General features: G+C 38.0%; 1 protein-coding gene across 1 annotated transcript; it reads left to right on the forward strand.

Annotated features, from left to right (window-relative positions):
* Positions 1-1,829: 1,829 nt before the first annotated feature.
* On the forward strand, positions 1,830-18,038 carry LOC134755907 (facilitated trehalose transporter Tret1-2 homolog). Its single transcript, XM_063692586.1, has 3 exons — positions 1,830-2,143; positions 12,627-12,746; positions 13,433-18,038. Exons 1-3 carry the CDS (start codon positions 2,060-2,062, stop codon positions 14,699-14,701), a joined length of 1,473 nt encoding a protein of 490 aa, XP_063548656.1. The 5' UTR covers positions 1,830-2,059; the 3' UTR covers positions 14,702-18,038.
* Positions 18,039-18,213: the final 175 nt, after the last annotated feature.

Genomic DNA, 18,213 nt, shown 5'->3' on the forward strand with positions numbered 1-18,213 from the left:
CTTTCGGCCGAGGATGCGGCCGCACCACAGCGTCAACTTTGGTGCCTGGAATAGGGTATCACAAACATATATATTTCATAAAATATTTCATATATATTTCATAAAATTCTAATTTTTGTGACACGGGATGGAGCCACCCGGCAAGCAAAACAAAATAGGTAGTTATACAGAATTACTAGTTATTAGGTTTATAACTTAATTCTAGAAAATGCATTAACACAGCAGGCTAATTGTATTACAAACTTCGTTTCACTAACTACCTATATATACGCTGTACGCCGCCGCCTTACGCCGAATCGAGTTTTTAAAATACCTAATTAATTAATATTTTAACGTGCATAATCCATGACAGTCATTTCATAATTTTTAGGTTTACATTTTCCTACTGTATATGATGTTAAATAAACAATTTATATGTCTACGACTATGTTTAAATTCAAACGCTAGACAAAGTTTAGTGATATGCCAGGCGACATATATATATCGAATTGCAATAGTCTTCAAAATTGGCCCTAAGTACTTAGTCAAATATGGGCCCAATGTAATGACAAACTATTGAACTGTTATTAGATACAGTACCGGCCAATAATATATCACCTTTGAGTGTTTTTGTATGAGCTTGTATAGATTAAACATTGCATATTTTACTAGTCATTTTATACAAATATATGATGAATACTGCAAACTATTACTAAAAATTATCTACAAAAAAAATTGACAATACATAAAAAAAGAACTATGAAAAAACCATTACATGAGACCAATTTTTGTCACCGCTCGTACAAAGGAATACTAATACTAATACTACCTAAAGCAGTGAAGTGGAAATTACTCACAAATAAATAAATAAATGTTATACCGTAAAAACATGGAGGTGATATATTATTGGCCGGTACTGTACATGGCAATGGCATTGTGCAGTCACCTGCAATAATACCTATGTTACACAAAGAAGGCCGCAAAAATATCTGACACGATCTTATTTGTAGAGCCATAAGAGCGTGTCACATATTTTTGGGGCCTTCGAAGAGTAACATATTATTGCAGGTGACTGTACTTAAATATCTTCGTGAAATACGGTAGCGAAAATTCAATAACAAATTGTATATGCTAAAATAACCTAAAATGCTAAAATTAAATTTCAATTATAAAGAAACGGTAAGTATAGGTAGAGTAACGACATGCTTGATAAGCATTTCAGTACCTAGTTTTCATTGTGTAAACCTGAAGTGGCCGGAAGTTGGTATCCAAAACATCGATTGCCAGTGTCAAAGGTACAGTTTAAATAACAAATATTCCTCACAAACATAAAAAGAACCTCTCGTCTAAGTAGAAATAACTTCTACTCTATACCTTATAGTTACACAAATTGACCTTAGGTACCTAAATATTTTTGTTACATACATAAACTCCATCTCAGCGCTTTCAAGGAAGTTCTTTCTTATAGCTTCGGCCTTTTAAGTACCTCAGATATAAATTTTCATTTCTTTCATGAGTTACTATCGCGGTAACCGAAGACAATATTACCTTACGATAAATTATTTTATATCTATCTGTCCTTTTTATGTCGTGCGTGTATCACCTCTCGTCAACGTCCCGTGGTTCTCCACGACTTCCACGAGGCATCCTCTAGAGATGCTGGCTTCTCTAGCGGCTGCCGAGACATCAAAATCTCCAGACGGTATTATTTAGCGGATTAGCAAGTCAATATTTTCCTAGTAGATATTACGTCTGATTTAATTAATATTTGTAGTAGGTGGTACCTAGTACTTAAGTATGTTTCTGGCATTCGTTAATCAAAATAATAATTCATTTGTTTCCTTCCCCGGTGTCCAGGCTGAAACGCGAAACATTGTTTTGTATGTCATACAACCTCGAGCTCCAATCAGTTTTGTCAATCAATTTGTGCCTATATAAATCGCGTCGTGTGTACTAAAGATGTCATTTCTTCGGTCGCCTACGCTTGAGACGTATACATATTAATTGTGCGTGGAAATTAAACGGTTTGACTTTGACCAGTGAAGTGTTTTTGTCAGTGTGAGATAATAATTAAACGAAAATGAAGATATTAATGAGAGCGGACACACATTACAGCATAGCAGTTCGGAGTGATTATGAGGAACCAAAGTATACATTTTCACAGGTAAGTGCGGACATGATTGTCTCTGAATATATTGCTCTGGTCCTAAAGACATTGAAAATCAAGTTCCATTCCCGAAAGTTTAGAGCTTTGGATTTCAAGTTCAGAAGTTATCTGTTGTATTTGTTGTTATAGCGGCAACAGAAATACATCATCTGTGAAAATTTCAACTGTCTAGCTATTACGGTTCATGAGATACAGCCTGGTGACAGACAGACAGACGGACAAATACAAGAGTAGGTAAATATCCTACTTTTTAGGGTTCCGTATCCAAATGGTAAAAAAGGGACTCTATTACTAAGACTCCGCTGTCCGTCTGTCTGTAATATTATAATAATTACGTAGGTACTGTCAAAATATTTCGTTGGTTTCTAAAACAAGCTCATTTCAGTCCTACTTTTTAGGGTTCCGTATCCAAATGGTAAAAACGGGACCCTATTACTAAGACTCCGCTGTCCGTCTGTCCGTCTGTCTGTATGTCACCAGGCTGTATCTCATGAACCGTGATAGATAAATCTCCCGAGTAATGTTATCCCTTCTCATCCCTTCACGGGACGAATTTGTGAATAAAAAAATTCCTTCGTTTTATTGCAGTTTCTTCAGGTAGGGCTAACAAAAATCCACATGTCCATAAACCCAAGTTTTTCGTGTACTCACAGTCAAGGTATGATAATGTAGGTATATTCCATATCGATACGGACAAAGTTTCAAAAATACACATTAAGGTTTTGCTTAGTGTCTGTCCTCGCAAATATATGTAGTCTAGTTTGTGTGAATTTTTTCATGTCATTTGCCCTTGAAATGCAATTTTGCGTTATCGATTGGGTTATTTTTTGGTACTTTGTTCCTGACAATATTTAATCCCTTCAAAAACATTACATGTCGTAAAAAGATGCTAGTCTCGCAACGCAGTTCTTCAACTACAAAAAAGTTTTAAGATGTAATGTGATACCAAGTCAGAAGTTAACTTTTTAACAGTAGTTACTGCTAGCTAAAAAAACTGTAAGAATGTCTGAATATTAATGCGTTGTATTACATGTAGCAAAGTATGGCGAATGTACCATTTAACACGGTGATTCGAGTTGCCCTTGGCAATTGATTTACACCTACCTATAAAACCAATTATATTACAGCGAACATAATTACTTATTTTCTTTATTTTTCTTTTCCCTTATAGTTTTTAAATTAAATGATAACAAAAATCTGTCATGACTTTGTACTTTGTGTAACTTAAGTACCTAATTTGTCGGTCTTGTCGTTGACACAGCGACAGCGTCTATTCTTCTTTTTAGGGTTCCGTACCTCAAAAGGAAAAAACGGAACCCTTATAGGATCACTCGTGCGTCTGTCTGTCTGTCTGTCCGTCTGTCACAGCCTATTTTCCCCCAAACTACTGAACCAATTAAGTTGAAATTTGGTATACATATGTAAGTTTGTGACCCAAAGACGGACATGTAACGAAAACAAATTAATTTTAAACATGGGGGCCACTTTTGGGGGGTAAATGAGAAAATTAAAAAATAAAGTTTTTCAAACTATATCGTGTTACATATCAAATGAAAGAACTCATTGTGAGCATCTCAAGTATATATTTTTTATAATTTTAGGATAAACAGTTTAAAAGTTATTCAAGAAAATATGCAAAAAATGAGCATTCCCCCCTTTTATCTCCGAAACTACTGGGTCTTAAATTTTGAAAAAAATACATAAAATAGATCTTTACCTATAGATCACAGGAAAACCTATTAGAAATGTGCAGTCAAGCCTGAGTCTGACTTAATTATTTAGTTTTTGATCCAACCCCTACGGGTTTATTAAAGACATTTCACGCACGTTTCACATAAAAAATACATTGTTTAAATTGTGTAATGTACGGAACCCTTGGAACGCGAGTCCGACTCGCACTTAGCCGGTTTTTTAGGGTTCCGTACCCAAAGGGTAAAAACGGGACCCTATTACTAAGACTCCGCTGTCCGTCCGTCTGTCTATCTGTCTGTCTGTCTGTCTGTCCGTCTGTCCGCCTGTCCGTCTGTTACCAGGCTGTATCTCATGTACCGTGACAGCTAGACAGTTGAAATTTTCACAGATGATGTATTTCTGTTGCCGATATAACAACAAATACTAAAAACAGAATAAAATAAATATTTAAGTGGGGCTCCCATACAACAAACGTGATTTTTATGCCGTTTTTGCGTAAGGGTTTCCATACCTTCGTGCGCGAGTCCGACTCGCACTTGGCCGGTTTTTTAATTAGTATTAGGTATCTTTATCTAACCCTCGCATGTTCCATAACTACTAATAGACACACTCTTTCAGTAGTTGAAATTGCTTAAAATTCGAAGACTGTAGGTTTGCAAATTTATTAAATTTAATAATAATTAAATAATGAACTAACGCTGTGCAGCACTGTAATAATAGTTATTTGCTATACAAGGGTCCAAAGTTGTATTTTACCCATTCAACACATAAGTAGTGTGTAACACAAAACTTTTCACCTCACTATAGCGAGGAGAGTGCAACATGCAAAAAACTGCTCAAAAAATTAGTCTTTATTTGTACACATTATAATCATCATCAAGTTAATTATAATCATCATCAATATAGTATAACATTATGTAACAAAAAAAAATTGACAATGTTGACATATTTTCTGACGATGCGTTTTGAAATTGCATCGACTCAACTTGTGAGTTTAGAATTATATTTAACATCATTATAAAAAAACAAATGTTTCTTATGGAATTTTAAGGTTTATGGTTTAAAAATCATTAAACAATAGTATTTTATACAACCGTGATATAATAGCGAGCTTTTCAGTCGAGTACCGTGTTTAAGCAACGAAGCTTGCTGAGTTGCTTAAGTTAAGGTACGAGATTGAAAAGCTTGATTATATCACTATTGTATACAATACTTTTTCTACGAGACAAAAAAATAATACTTTCAACTAGTAGAATCATACAGGTAAACAAACCAAAAGTAGAGTTTTGAATGATTCACGGTTAGTTTCACTAGACTTATATTGACCGGGATATAGACCGTGATTACCTTTTGTATTATTTGTGAGCTCCCGATATTTCGACGAAGTTACATGCATCATGTTCACGGGTGACTGAAGATAGCGGGTGGGTGTCAAAGTTGTGTAGACAGCGCTCTGTCTACCCTCATTCTTGCGCGTCGGCTGCGTTCACTTTCAACGTTACCAACGGTCGCATTCACACTTGTTGGTCCGGTCGCGTTCACACTCGTTGGTCTTTACATTGGAAATGGAACAAGAAAGGAGTATTGCGTTTCTGGATGTGAGACTGAATGTTACAGGTTGTGGCATGCTGGGACACTCAGTCTATAGGAAACCGACTCACACGGACCGCTATTTACACGCGAGCTCGCACCATCATCCCAGACAGTTAAACTCGGTTGTGGCATCACTGACTAATCGAGCACACGCTCTGTGTGACTCGCTACATCTAAACCAGGAGCTGAACCATGTTCAGAGTGTCCTGAGGATGAATGGCTACAGAGTTAACATGGACAAGCGGGACACAAAAACCAAGCGCCTTACTCATCGCGTTGAGAGACAGCCAGCGTTTATGCCGTACGTCAAGGGTGTGACAGACAAGATATCAAAAATACTAAATAACTACTCTGTAAAAACTATCTTCACCCCGCACAGGAAAATTGCACAATTTCTGCGGTCGCCCAAAGACAATTTTCCCCTGGAAAAACCTGGTGTATACAAAGTTGAGTGCAGCTGCGGTAGTTCGTACATTGGGCAGACCAAACGCACTATTGCCTGCAGAATTAAAGAACACATTGCTGCGGTCAAGAACAATGACGTTCGCAAGTCAGCTATTGCTCAGCATCTCCTTGAGTCGGGTACAAATCACTGGATCGAGTTGCATAGTCCCAAGGTCATTTCGACAGAACGCCACTATATACCAAGATTGGTAAGAGAAGCCGTTGAAATTCACAAATACAAAAATTTTAATCGTGAAGATGGGTTTAAACTGTCAAATGTGTGGAATCCTGTGATTTGTTTGTGTAAAAAACCAGTGATATCCGAATCAAACACGCGTAGTGACACCGTGAGTGTAGTGTGTTTGGACAGACCAACGAGTGTGAACGCGACCGGACCAACAAGTGTGAATGCGACCGTTGGTAACGTTGAAAGTGAACGCAGCCGACGCGCAAGAATGAGGGTAGACAGAGCGCTGTCTACACAACTTTGACACCCACCCGCTATCTTCAGTCACCCGTGAACATGATGCATGTAACTGCGTCGAAATATCGGGAGCTCACAAATAATACAAAAGGTAATCACGGTCTATATCCCGGTCAATATAAGTCTAGTGAAACCAAAAGTATACAGGATACGCGAGCTGCCGCAGCCCGCGATACCTCCATACTCGTACGCGCCCCGGCTGCGGCCGCCGCGGGCCCGGCGCCCCCGGCGGGTTGGTCAACGACACCTCCTCGTAACTTATGAGGCCCTGGTACCTGCTCCTTGCTAAATTCAATTTTAAGACAGTTTTTTTCTCGATTTTGGCCACCGTAGCCTATGGAGACTAACAAGCAACGCTAAGCGGTTTCCGTAGGGTATGGATGTTGCTATATGAATCACATGCGCGTTTCTGACTTATGAAGCAATTGTTACTACTACAACATAAAATAAAATGTTTTTACAGTACATATGGTGCTACTTTCTCGCACTAGTGCGTAAAAGAGCACTTTTCGTGCATATGTCGAAAGTTTAAAGGGCCATATGTAATGTAAAACGTTGTACGATACACGTGCGAATAGGTAATTCGCAACTCGTGTCGGATTAAAACACTCCCTGCGGTCGTGTTTTAATTTATCGCCACTCGTTACGAATTTCCTCTTTTCCGCACTTGTATCGTAAATAACTATTGTTGGCCAACCAGTCACAAAGCAGATGCATTGAATCGAGTCTCCTCGAAATGTATGAAGTTCTATTTTCAAAATTTTTATAATTTACTAAACCGTATCGATATAGTTATTTGTTATACAAGGATGCAAAGTTGTATTTTACCCGCGAGTGTGGAATTGAAACACGAGAATTAAAATACACTTGCACCCGTGTCTAACACAAAACTTTTCCCCTCACTATAGCGAGGAAAGTGCAACATCCACAGGCGTTAGATCATCTTCATCACTGGAATCACTCATTTTTTTACGATAATATAACAGAAAACTCTGGAAGTGTATTTCTAAGTGTCGGAGTCGGTGAGAAAAAATTTGTTGACAATGTTGACCTCCATTATTCTGAGATGTTGACATTTCTGACGATGCGTTTTGAAATTGCATTGACTCAACTTGTGCGTTCAGAATTACATTCAACATCATAAAAAAAAAACAAATGTTTCTTACGGAATTTAAGGTTTAAAGGGCCCTTCACACTCATGCGCGAATCAAGGCGCGAAGCCGCAAACGCGAGTGTGGAGTCTAGTTCGCTACACAGCAAAATCGACTCCACACTCGCGTTCGCGGCTTCGCGGCGCGTAGTCTGGAGCAGGCTTATGACTTAAAATCATTAAATAAAGCTAAATTTGGTATTTTTTATTAAATGCTCAAACCATTTATTTAATGATTATTAATATCGAACGAACCGTTATTATGAGCGTTTTACGTTTTGTTATCTGTCTAAAGCTACTTAAACACGCTCCATCCAAGGTCAAATTACTTTCCCCACTAGTGAATAAAATGCGTTTTTCCCCGCTTGTTTTAAAGGATAAAAGACGGCTTTCCAAGCTAGTGAGGGGAAAAAATTCTTATGCTTGAGTCGGAAGTGCCATAACTAACCAACGTTGAAAAGAGTAAGGTTGTAGTGTTGCATGTGAAGTTGTAATACACAGATTATACTCGACGAGTAGAAAAAGCTAATTTTTCTACTCGTCGAGTCGTATAATCTGTACAGACGCGACGCAGCAGCGTGTTTAAGTAGGCTAATTTGCATTGAATCGAGTCTCCTCGAACAACTCCTCCAACAAAAACAAGAAACATTTTATCGAAATGTATGAAGTTCTATTTTCAAAATTATACTCGACGAGTAGAAAAAGATAATTTTTCTACTCGTCGAGTCGTATATAAACTGTGTATTACAACTTAACATGCAACACTACAACCTTACTCTTTTCAACGTTAGTTTATGGCACTTCCGACTCAAGCATAAGAATTTTATCGATACGTATTAAATCAAATTTAGAAACGGGTCTATCGCGAATTTATTTTGTTACCTTTATTTACCGACGTTTCGACACAGGTTTCACTGGTCGTGGTCGCGGCTAACTGACGTCCCAGCAAAATGTCAAAACAGAGATTTGTGTATGGATGGTAGAGAAAGGATCGCAATCTCTTATGGCAGAATTGTTGTAAAAGTGACCGCGTTAAGCTTTAAATAATAGTTCCTAATCTCTCCGGTGGCGCTAGTTCGGCTCTGGGACCTGAGTATAACATGAACCATATAAGGCAACAAATGACCCGACCAAATTACGTAGGTTGTTTTTGGTAGTATTTCGGTGTATGGTGGCGCCGCCTAATAACTGTTTTTTGATGGACACTTTTCATACATAGAGATTTGGCTCCTTTATACAGTCTCCATGGATTTGTGTTTATCGATACGGTTTAGTCAATTATAAAAATTTTGAAAATAGAACTTCATACATTTCGATAAAATGTTTCTTGTTTAAGGAGACTCGATTCAATGCAAATTAGCCTACTTAAACACGCTGCTGCGTCGCATCTGTTTTGTGATTGGTTGGCCAACAAAAACATTTAATTTTATGTTGTAGTAGAAATAATTGCTTCATAAGTCAGAAACGCGCATGTGACACCCTTCATATAGCAACATCCATACCTTAGAAAACCGCGCTTAGCTTTGCTTGTTAGTCTCCAGACTACTCCATAGGCTACGGTGGCCAAAATCGAGAAAAAAAACTGTCTTAAAATTGAATTTAGCGCGGAGCCGGTATCAGGGCGTCATGAGTTACGAGGAGGTGTCGTTGACCAACCCGCCAGGGGCGCCAGGCCCGACGGCCGGCGCGCGTACGAGTATGAAGGTATCGCGGGCTGCGGCAGCTCGCGCATCTTAGCTGTATACTTTTGGTTTCGGTTTGGTTTGGTGGTATGATTCTACTAGTTAAAAGTATTATTTTTTTGTCTCGTAGAAAAAGTATTGTATACAATAGTGATATAATCAAGCTTTTCAGTCGAGTACCGTCTAAGGTACGAGATTACGATTCAGGATTATATCACGATTGTATAAAATATTATTTTGTATTTTTTATTAAATTCTCAAACCATTTATTTAATGATAATTAATATCGAACGAACCATTATTATGAGCGTTTTACGTTTTGTTATCTTTCAAAAGCTACTTAAACACGCTCCAAGGTCAAATTACTTTCCCCACTAGTGGATAAAACGCGTTTTTACCCGCTTGTTTCAAAGGACAAAAGACAGCTTTCCGAGCTAGTAAGGGGAAAACATAATTTAAAGACATTATTAGTACAATCAGCAGCAGAAGTAGCTAAGCGAGTAAAACCTATGTTCAAATTGTTCTTCACTACGCTCGTCGACCATAAAAGTCTACTTGCCAGACTGATCAACGTCACTCAGCAGCAAAGAAATATATAGCAAAGGTTTTCTGGGACAGACAGCTAGTAGGTGCCCTTTGCAGTGTTTGACGCTGTTTGTAGCTAATCATTATTTTTAATTATAATGTTATTATATCATCTTATTTACCTATGAAAGGAATAGATGATTGATTACTGATTCTGCTAAACAAACAACAGATGACTGGTAGTACTAGACATTTAGAATAGTGGATCAGCAATATGCAAGTTTGGTTTTGATTGTCCATGATCCATGATAAAAAAACTACGTACTTATGAAAATACTCTCTAGTGGACTGTACTCGTAACTCTCGCTAGTGGGTATACAATCAGAGTTTGTTAGACCCTAAATTAATACCGAGCAGACAGACAGGCCACACCTCTCGCTGTTGCTCGGGCCGCGACGATGACACGTTCATGTTAGGTCAGTCCACAACTACTGGCGTTACTTTTCTTGTTAATCTTTGACACTTTTAGGATTAAGATAGATAATATTCACATTGACACATTGCAAATAGGTTGCCTAGTAAAATTGCGTACGGATAGTCGTTTTTAGGGTTCCGTACCTCAAAAGGAAAAAATGGAACCCTTATAGGATCACTCGTGCGTCTGTCTGTCTGTCTGTCCGTCTGCCACAGCCTATTTTCTCCGAAACTACTGGACCAATTAAGTTGAAATTTGGTATACATATGTAAGTTTGTGACCCAAAGATGGACATGTAACGTAAACAAATTAATTTTAAAGACGGGGGCCACTTTTAGGGGGTAAATGAGAAAATTAAAAAATAAAGGTTATCAAACTATATCGTGTTACATATCAAATCATTGTGAGAATCTCAAATATATATTTTTTTATAATTTTAAGATAACCCTACCCCCACCCATTTTTAAAAAACTTCTAAAAGAACACTATTTAAAATCTCTTTCTTAGTCTTGGTCCTTTCACTTACACATATATATTTTTTTTGTTCACGCTACCTGGTCGTTATTCTTCTCTTGCTTGAATTCTCATTATGTATTTATGTATTTTGTGTAGGTTTATGTAGTGTATTATTGTTGCTTAAATAATATATGTAGTTTATGTAGTTTATTTTTCATTGTTTGTTATTTATACTTAGGTATTTGATTTGTAAACTTTACACCTTTGTTATTTTGCACTGCCCATTAACTTATTTCTAGCCAGTGAATCGCTATCTGAAGGTTGTCTGGAAGAGATCGCTTTTTAGCGATAAGTCCGCCTGTTGTTACCTACTCACTTATGTCCTGTCATTGTTTGTAACATGTATTTTCCTTTGTAGTGCACAATAAAGTATTTTATTATTATTATTATTGTATCTCCGTTACAAACTCTCGGGTTTTCAGGCCCGGTCATTTATAAGGCGTGCGTGGGGATATAGATCCAACACGTAGAGGCCGTTTGGAGAGTTTTGATGTCATGTAGAACGCCTGCTGGAACCCATTCACGGGTACATAAATAGATACCCGTAAACCGGTTTCAGCAGGCATTGGGAGCTATTATAGAAAAGTGGAAAGAGTCCTGGTCTATGGCTTAAATTTAGGTGGAATATAATACTGGGCTATTGCTAAGAGTTCCGGACACCTGCCATAACATTGTGCTGTACAGTGCTATCGAGGCAGGCGGTGACTCGCCACTCGCAAGATGGGCACCTGATGCGCCATCGTAAAGACGGCCAGGCGCAACACCGGCGTGAGCGGCTCAGGGGTGTCGAGAGGTGTGCTGCGCTTTCTCCGAAGTTACTCGCGGCGTTATGCCCTTTAACACTTCCACCCCTGGAGCATATAGCTCTTACGACTCCCCTCTGGACGGCCAATGAAGGCAACCCAGAGCTGAGAGTCCTGCGGGTCCCCTTAGGGTCCACTCCGACCGACGAAGACACGCCAGAGACGGAGACCCTGACCGACTCTCTGGAGCACTCGGGTCCGTGGGGTCGTCACTCCCCAACAGCTCGCCACAAGCTGCCCTATTATTATAAATAGTTTAGAAGTTATTCAAGAAAATAGGCAAAAAATGACCATTCCCCTCCCTTTATCTCCGAAACTACTGGATCAAAAATTTTGAAAAAAATACACAAAATAGATTTTTACCTATAGATCACCGAAAAACCTATTAGAAATGTGCAGTCAAGCGTGAGTCGGACTTAATTACTTAGTTTTTGATCCGACCCCTACTGGTTTTTTAAAGACATTTTACATAAAAAATACATTGTTTTAATTGTGTAATGTACGGATCCCTTAGAACGCGAGTCCGACTCGCACTTGGCCGGTTTTTTTATTTATTTTTGTTATTTAATCGTTTATTCCATCAAATGAAAGCTTATTTATTAATAAATAATATTTATTAAACTTAATAAAAATACTTAAATGACATGAGGTATATCTAGGTCTGAAATAACTAACATATAAAACTTAAGAACTAAAATTAAAAATAAATAAAACTAATCTTAAAATAAATAACTCAAAACTATTCCCCTGCGGCATTGTGCCATAGATGCTGGCAGCATTTCCTCGCTGTATCGCAATGCGCAATGCTTCCTCTTTGTGCGAGGAAGCTGCCAGCTCTACGATCACCGGTGACGTCTATTATTCTTTTAGCCAATTCCTTAAATAATGAAGACGCGTTTGGTGGGGTCCAAACGGGCGGGTAGCTTATTTTATATATAATAAGTTTTAAAAAGTTCACTGAATTGACAGTGTTAATTTATTAGTATATACGTTTGAGAAATTTTTACAATAATGGTACTTAAATTCGAATTTCACGCTTAAGATAATTGGTCTGTTTGAATGGCTTGGTAATTAATTTAATAATCGCATTTTTTAAAATAAATATTATTTTTACAGGTACTAGCAGCCATAGCCGTGTCACTAGGATCAATGGTTGTTGGGTTTTCGTCAGCTTACACTTCACCAGCTCTCGTCACCATGCAAAATGACACAGCATTAAACGTTTCGGAAGAAGAGGTATGCTTTACGAAGCAATTCTCTGCCCTAGTATCTATGTAGTATCAGGTAAAAGTAGACTGTTGCGTCATGATGACACTGAGCTTTTATTGTTTATCAGATCACTCAACAGCTCTCCGACGACGTCTCTGACTCAAACGTGATCTCTACTCAACTCAAGAACACGTTTCCTCAAAAAAAATTGTATTCGATTATTAACTGACTATATATATGACTTACGTTAGACCGGGCTGGGTCCTGGCCGGGGCTTCCGATGCTTCGTTTTCTATAGAATGCGTCACGTGATCACTAGTCAACTGTCATAGAAAAGTAAGCGCCGGAAGCTCCGGCCCGGACCCGACCCGGTCTAACGTGAGTCATCCATTCTTACCAAAACTAAAATAAATACTAATACACAAACAACTCACTCCTTGCTGTTCCTGGTGCAAAGGTGCACATGATGCTTGCGGCCTTTCTATGCTGTGCTGTATTAATTACTTGATTGCACGTAAAGTAAATATGTAGTAGGTACCTAAGCGTTAAGTAGGTTGATATAATGCGTTGTATTTATTACATAAATAAGTACACATGATGGGAGTTCTATGCCGGGCCTATTTAGGTACTAGAGTGTTAGTGTTATAGTGCGTAGGTATGCTTGTTTTGCATCACCTTGGTTTTAAACCTAATTTACCTTTTATTGTTGACAGGCAAGCTGGGTCGGAGGTTTGATGCCACTAGCCGCCTTAGCGGGCGGGGTAATCGGCGGACCCCTTGTCGACTACATCGGCCGCCGCAAAACCATACTCTTCACCGCCCCGCCATTCTTCGTAGCCTGGATCCTCATTGCAACGGCTACAAGTGTCCAATTAGTTCTAACAGGACGTGCCATCTGCGGTCTATGTGTCGGCATCGGCTCATTGGCGTTTCCCGTGTATTTGGGAGAAACTATCCAGCCCGAAGTCCGCGGCGTATTAGGACTATTCCCTACCGCTATAGGAAATATCGGTATACTTTTATGCTACACTGCTGGAAAGTATTTAAATTGGTCGCAACTAGCATATTTGGGATCAGCCCTGCCTGTCCCATTCTTCATTCTCATGCTATTGATCCCGGAGACTCCGCGCTGGTATGTAAATAATAATCGTTTGGAAGACGCTAAAAAAGCTTTACAGTGGCTTCGAGGGAAACATGCTGTAATCGACAACGAAATCCGAGACATACAACTAACGGAAGCCGAGACGCAAGATTCCGAGTCCACTATTCGAGAGCTATTCAGCAAAAAATCCATGAGGTCCATTTTTATTTCCTTAGGCTTAATGGCGTTCCAGCAATTGTCCGGCATTAACGCAGTTATATTTTACACTGTAAAAATATTCAAAATGTCCGGGAGTTCAGTCGATGAAAATTTGTCAACAATTATAGTAGGAATTGTTAACTTTGTATCCGTATTTATAGCGACTGGCTTAATTGACCGCTGTGGGAGAAAAATACTTTTATATATATCATCCGTAACTATGATACTTACTTTGGCCATCCTAGGCACTTTCTTTCATGTTCGAGATAATATGGGCCTGGATGTCGCGACTTTAGGATGGTTGCCCCTGACTTCTCTCATGGTGTACTTGTTAGGTTTTTCAATGGGATTCGGTCCAATACCTTGGCTAATGATGGGGGAGATTTTGCCAGCTAAAATTAGAGGTCCAGCTGCGTCAATCTGTACGGCATTTAATTGGTTATGTACATTCGGTGTCACCAAATCTTTCCATAATCTCATAGATGCCATTGGTCCTAATGGTGCATTCTGGCTATTTGGTTGTATATGTTTCGTGGGCTTATTCTTTGTGGTAGTGTGTGTGCCTGAAACCAGGGGGAAGAGCCTTGAGCAGATTGAGAATAAGCTCACAGGTAGACCCAAGGGTAGAACACGCAGACTTAGTTCGATAGCTAATATTAAACCTTTGCCAAGTGGTTGTTAGTAGTTATAGGAGGATGTAGTAGCTAATGACTTATAAAAGTAAATAAAATAATATCGAATGACAAGATCGGTAATGTTAATTAGTTTTTAAAAGAAAAAGTGAATGAGACATGCTACGTATGAGACGTGCAGCAATAACATATTATTATGATGTGTTCTGCTTATTTATGCAAGAATTTTATTAGTAGATGCATATAACTAAGATAAATAGGTACTAAATTTTATTATTTGTAGTCACCTAATAAATATATTTTGTGCTATATTTACCTAGTCCTGTTTTGTTAGAATAATTAGCAAATAGAAAAGTGGTGTTACCATAGATATATTTTATAAACACACAAACAGTTTAGCAAAAACTTGCTTTACGGCGTAACAATTTACGCGTACTTTGTTCTTCTTTAGTTCAAATCATAATTTTTAAATATTTTTCATGACGCGACCTAATTGGCATGATGACATTGATGACACATCAACAAAGAATCATGGAAATAATGGTTTCAAAGAAACATATACATATGTTAATATGATACTAAAAAAAACCGGCCTAGCGCGAGTCGGACTCGCGCACTAAGGGTTCCGTACCATTACGCAGAAAACGGCAAAATAAATAACATTTGTTAATATTTAAGTGGGGCTTAAATATTTATTTTATTCTGTTTTTAGTATTTGTAGTTATAGCGACAACAGAAATACATCATCTGTGAAAATTTCAACTGTCTAGCTATCACGGTTCATGAGATACAGCTTGGTGACAGACAGACAGACAGACAGCGGAGCCTTAGTAATAGGGTCCCATTTTTACCCTTTGGGTACGGAACCCTAAAAATGGCCCAATGTCAGTATATACATTAGGATTATTATTATTTTCAATAAAACATAAGTGCAGAATTCTCCAATCGGCCATTTTGACTAAAACATCAATCAGAAGCGAGCCAAAACGTGACGTCATCATTCCATGACATAGCATAGACAACCTCATTGACCGTAATCCATACATCTTTACTAAAGAGTTTAAATGTTGAAAAAAAAATATTTCACCATTAAACATGTATTACGTACAAAAAATATTATTACACAATATAAAGTAAATATTTATATAAAAACTGTAAAAAAAAACTGTAACCTAAGAGGTTAAGGTAAGAACTAGTAAGAAGTGTAATTTGTATAAACCGTTCTTTGTAATTTTAAATGTATTAATATATTAGTTAATTATTAAAACACAGTCATTACATTTAACCCATTCATAATAAAAACAATGTACAATTTAAACTTATGCTAAAAAACAAAACCTAAACCTAAACCTTAAATATAAAAGACTTTCCCCAAATCACCCCCTTCCGGCATGGTCGCAACGCAAGGACGCTAGCGGCGTTACCCCTCTGCACCGCCAGACTTAACCTCTGGGCAAAGAAAGCGCCCGCCCTATGATCGCCTGACACGCCTATCAACCGGACCGACACTTCCTTTACAAAATTCTTGGTGTCGGTCGACCACGGACCCAATGTCTCCATTGCAAGCGCCGCAAATTCATACTCATTCGACAAGAACGCGTATTTGCGGCGCTTGAGAGTTTGGGCCTGGTCCGCGGCAGTCCCAGGCTTCCGAGCCGACCCTTCCACGTGGGACGGAGCCAGCGTGTCCACACAGGTGGCGTCCCACGTCAAAGGGCGACCCAGGCTCCAGGCTCCAGGGCACGAGCGTGCAGCCATCCGTAACTGTAATAGTTTTCATATATTAAAGAAAAAGTGACGAAGCCCTCCAGTGGTGAAGGCCGGATTCGAACCGGCGTCTTTAGCTATCGCGGCTAACGCCATGAACCCCTAGGTCACCTCGCCACGGCGGTACCAGTCCCAATTTTTCGACTATATGCCATCTTTGTAAGACTAGGCGTTTTTATCAAAATATTGATTAAAAAAATAATTTGATTTGTTCCTAAACTTGTTCAAATATTTATTTGTTATTATATAAATAAAATGCTAAATAATACGATATTTCACCATAAAGTGAACCGACAATATTAAAAGGGATTTCAAAATTTGTTATCATGCCAATTTTATTGTCATGAGAAAAAATTTCTTTGCCTTGAAAAAAATCCTCGATCGCCCGCGTTAACAGACACTGTAACAGTCATGCTGCTGTAGTCATCATCCGGATGTCATCTTCGGGCTGCTAAGATGTTCCTCTGTTTCGATATCAGAACTTACTTCAACTTAAGGCCTTCTTGCGAATTTCCTATTTTAGTCATTGTTTCTTGATATCGAGTGCAAACAGAAAGTTTTCTCTTGTCCGAAGAAGTTATTACACGTACATATATTGTGCCCTGCTGTTCAATACTGAGTAGTGTAAACTTTAGTATATTTGTAGAGATTGATTGAGCCTCTCATCTCAATGTATGATTGATAACAATTAGTGGTCTCAAATTCTGAGTGATATGTGATTGTTTGCGAATGTCATGTTCATATTATTATGTAATAATGATTAGTATCATTTGAAATGCGATTAAATTATAAAGTCACTTTTTATAGTTGGTCAAACCAAATTGTCAGTAAATAAGAACAAAAAAACTATACTCATCCTTTTCTTTTGGGTGCTAGTACTAGTGTAAGTCAAAGATAGTATGATTCTCTCTGCCTATGTTTGAAATGAGACAGTCCTTTGACAAACTATAGTATTTGAATTAAGTTGCTGTAAGTCGTCGCCGTCATTCGGCCAGTGTTACCGGTAAGCTTAATACAGTCATTTGTTTTACAAGGGTGCAAAGTTTTTGTTTAACTGCTTGTGCTTATATTGATAATCAATATCAATATAAGCACCCGAGCAAGCGAAAGATTACAAAATTAAACCTCGAGCGCAGCTAGTAGTTCGAAAAATGGAATCATGAGGGTTTCAAGGCACGAGGGTTAAACAAATTTTGCCATTTTTAACCACACCAACGCGAGGAAAATGCTAACTGAAAATCATCAAACAAAATCAAATTCTAATGAACGTTATTTAATATTTATCAGTCAAACTCATCATTTAAAAGTCAATTCTACCAGCCAACGTAATAAGGCAATAACTCAAAAATTATATCAAATTATTATGCTACTCTTGTGGATAAAATGAAACTTTCTCGTTAGTTTTTGAACAATCAAGATAGCCTTTACGAGCTGGTGTGGTAAAAAAATATTTAGCTGTTTGCAGTAGTAATCTGAATGAATAATGTCATCATCAACATCATTATCATAATATTTCTAATCATGTGTATAAGAATTAAACTGTTATAAGTTAAAAGTGATGATAGATCTGGTAAGATCGGATATTTTGTTAAACATGAATTAAAACCCATTCTTTAAATAGGTATACTTATTTGTTTTTATTTTATATTCTGCCTAGTTCATCTAGTTATTCTAGACTCGGTGAATTCAGCAATAAGTATCGGAAAGAGAAGAGTCTTGGAATGTATGGGGCCTAATACATTTCACGACTTCTCTGTATTGAATTTTGGTTGTCTGGTATCGCTCCTGGTGCCTA

This window comes from Cydia strobilella, chromosome 3 (assembly GCF_947568885.1).
Source record: "Cydia strobilella chromosome 3, ilCydStro3.1, whole genome shotgun sequence".
Lineage (NCBI taxonomy): Eukaryota > Metazoa > Arthropoda > Insecta > Lepidoptera > Tortricidae > Cydia > Cydia strobilella.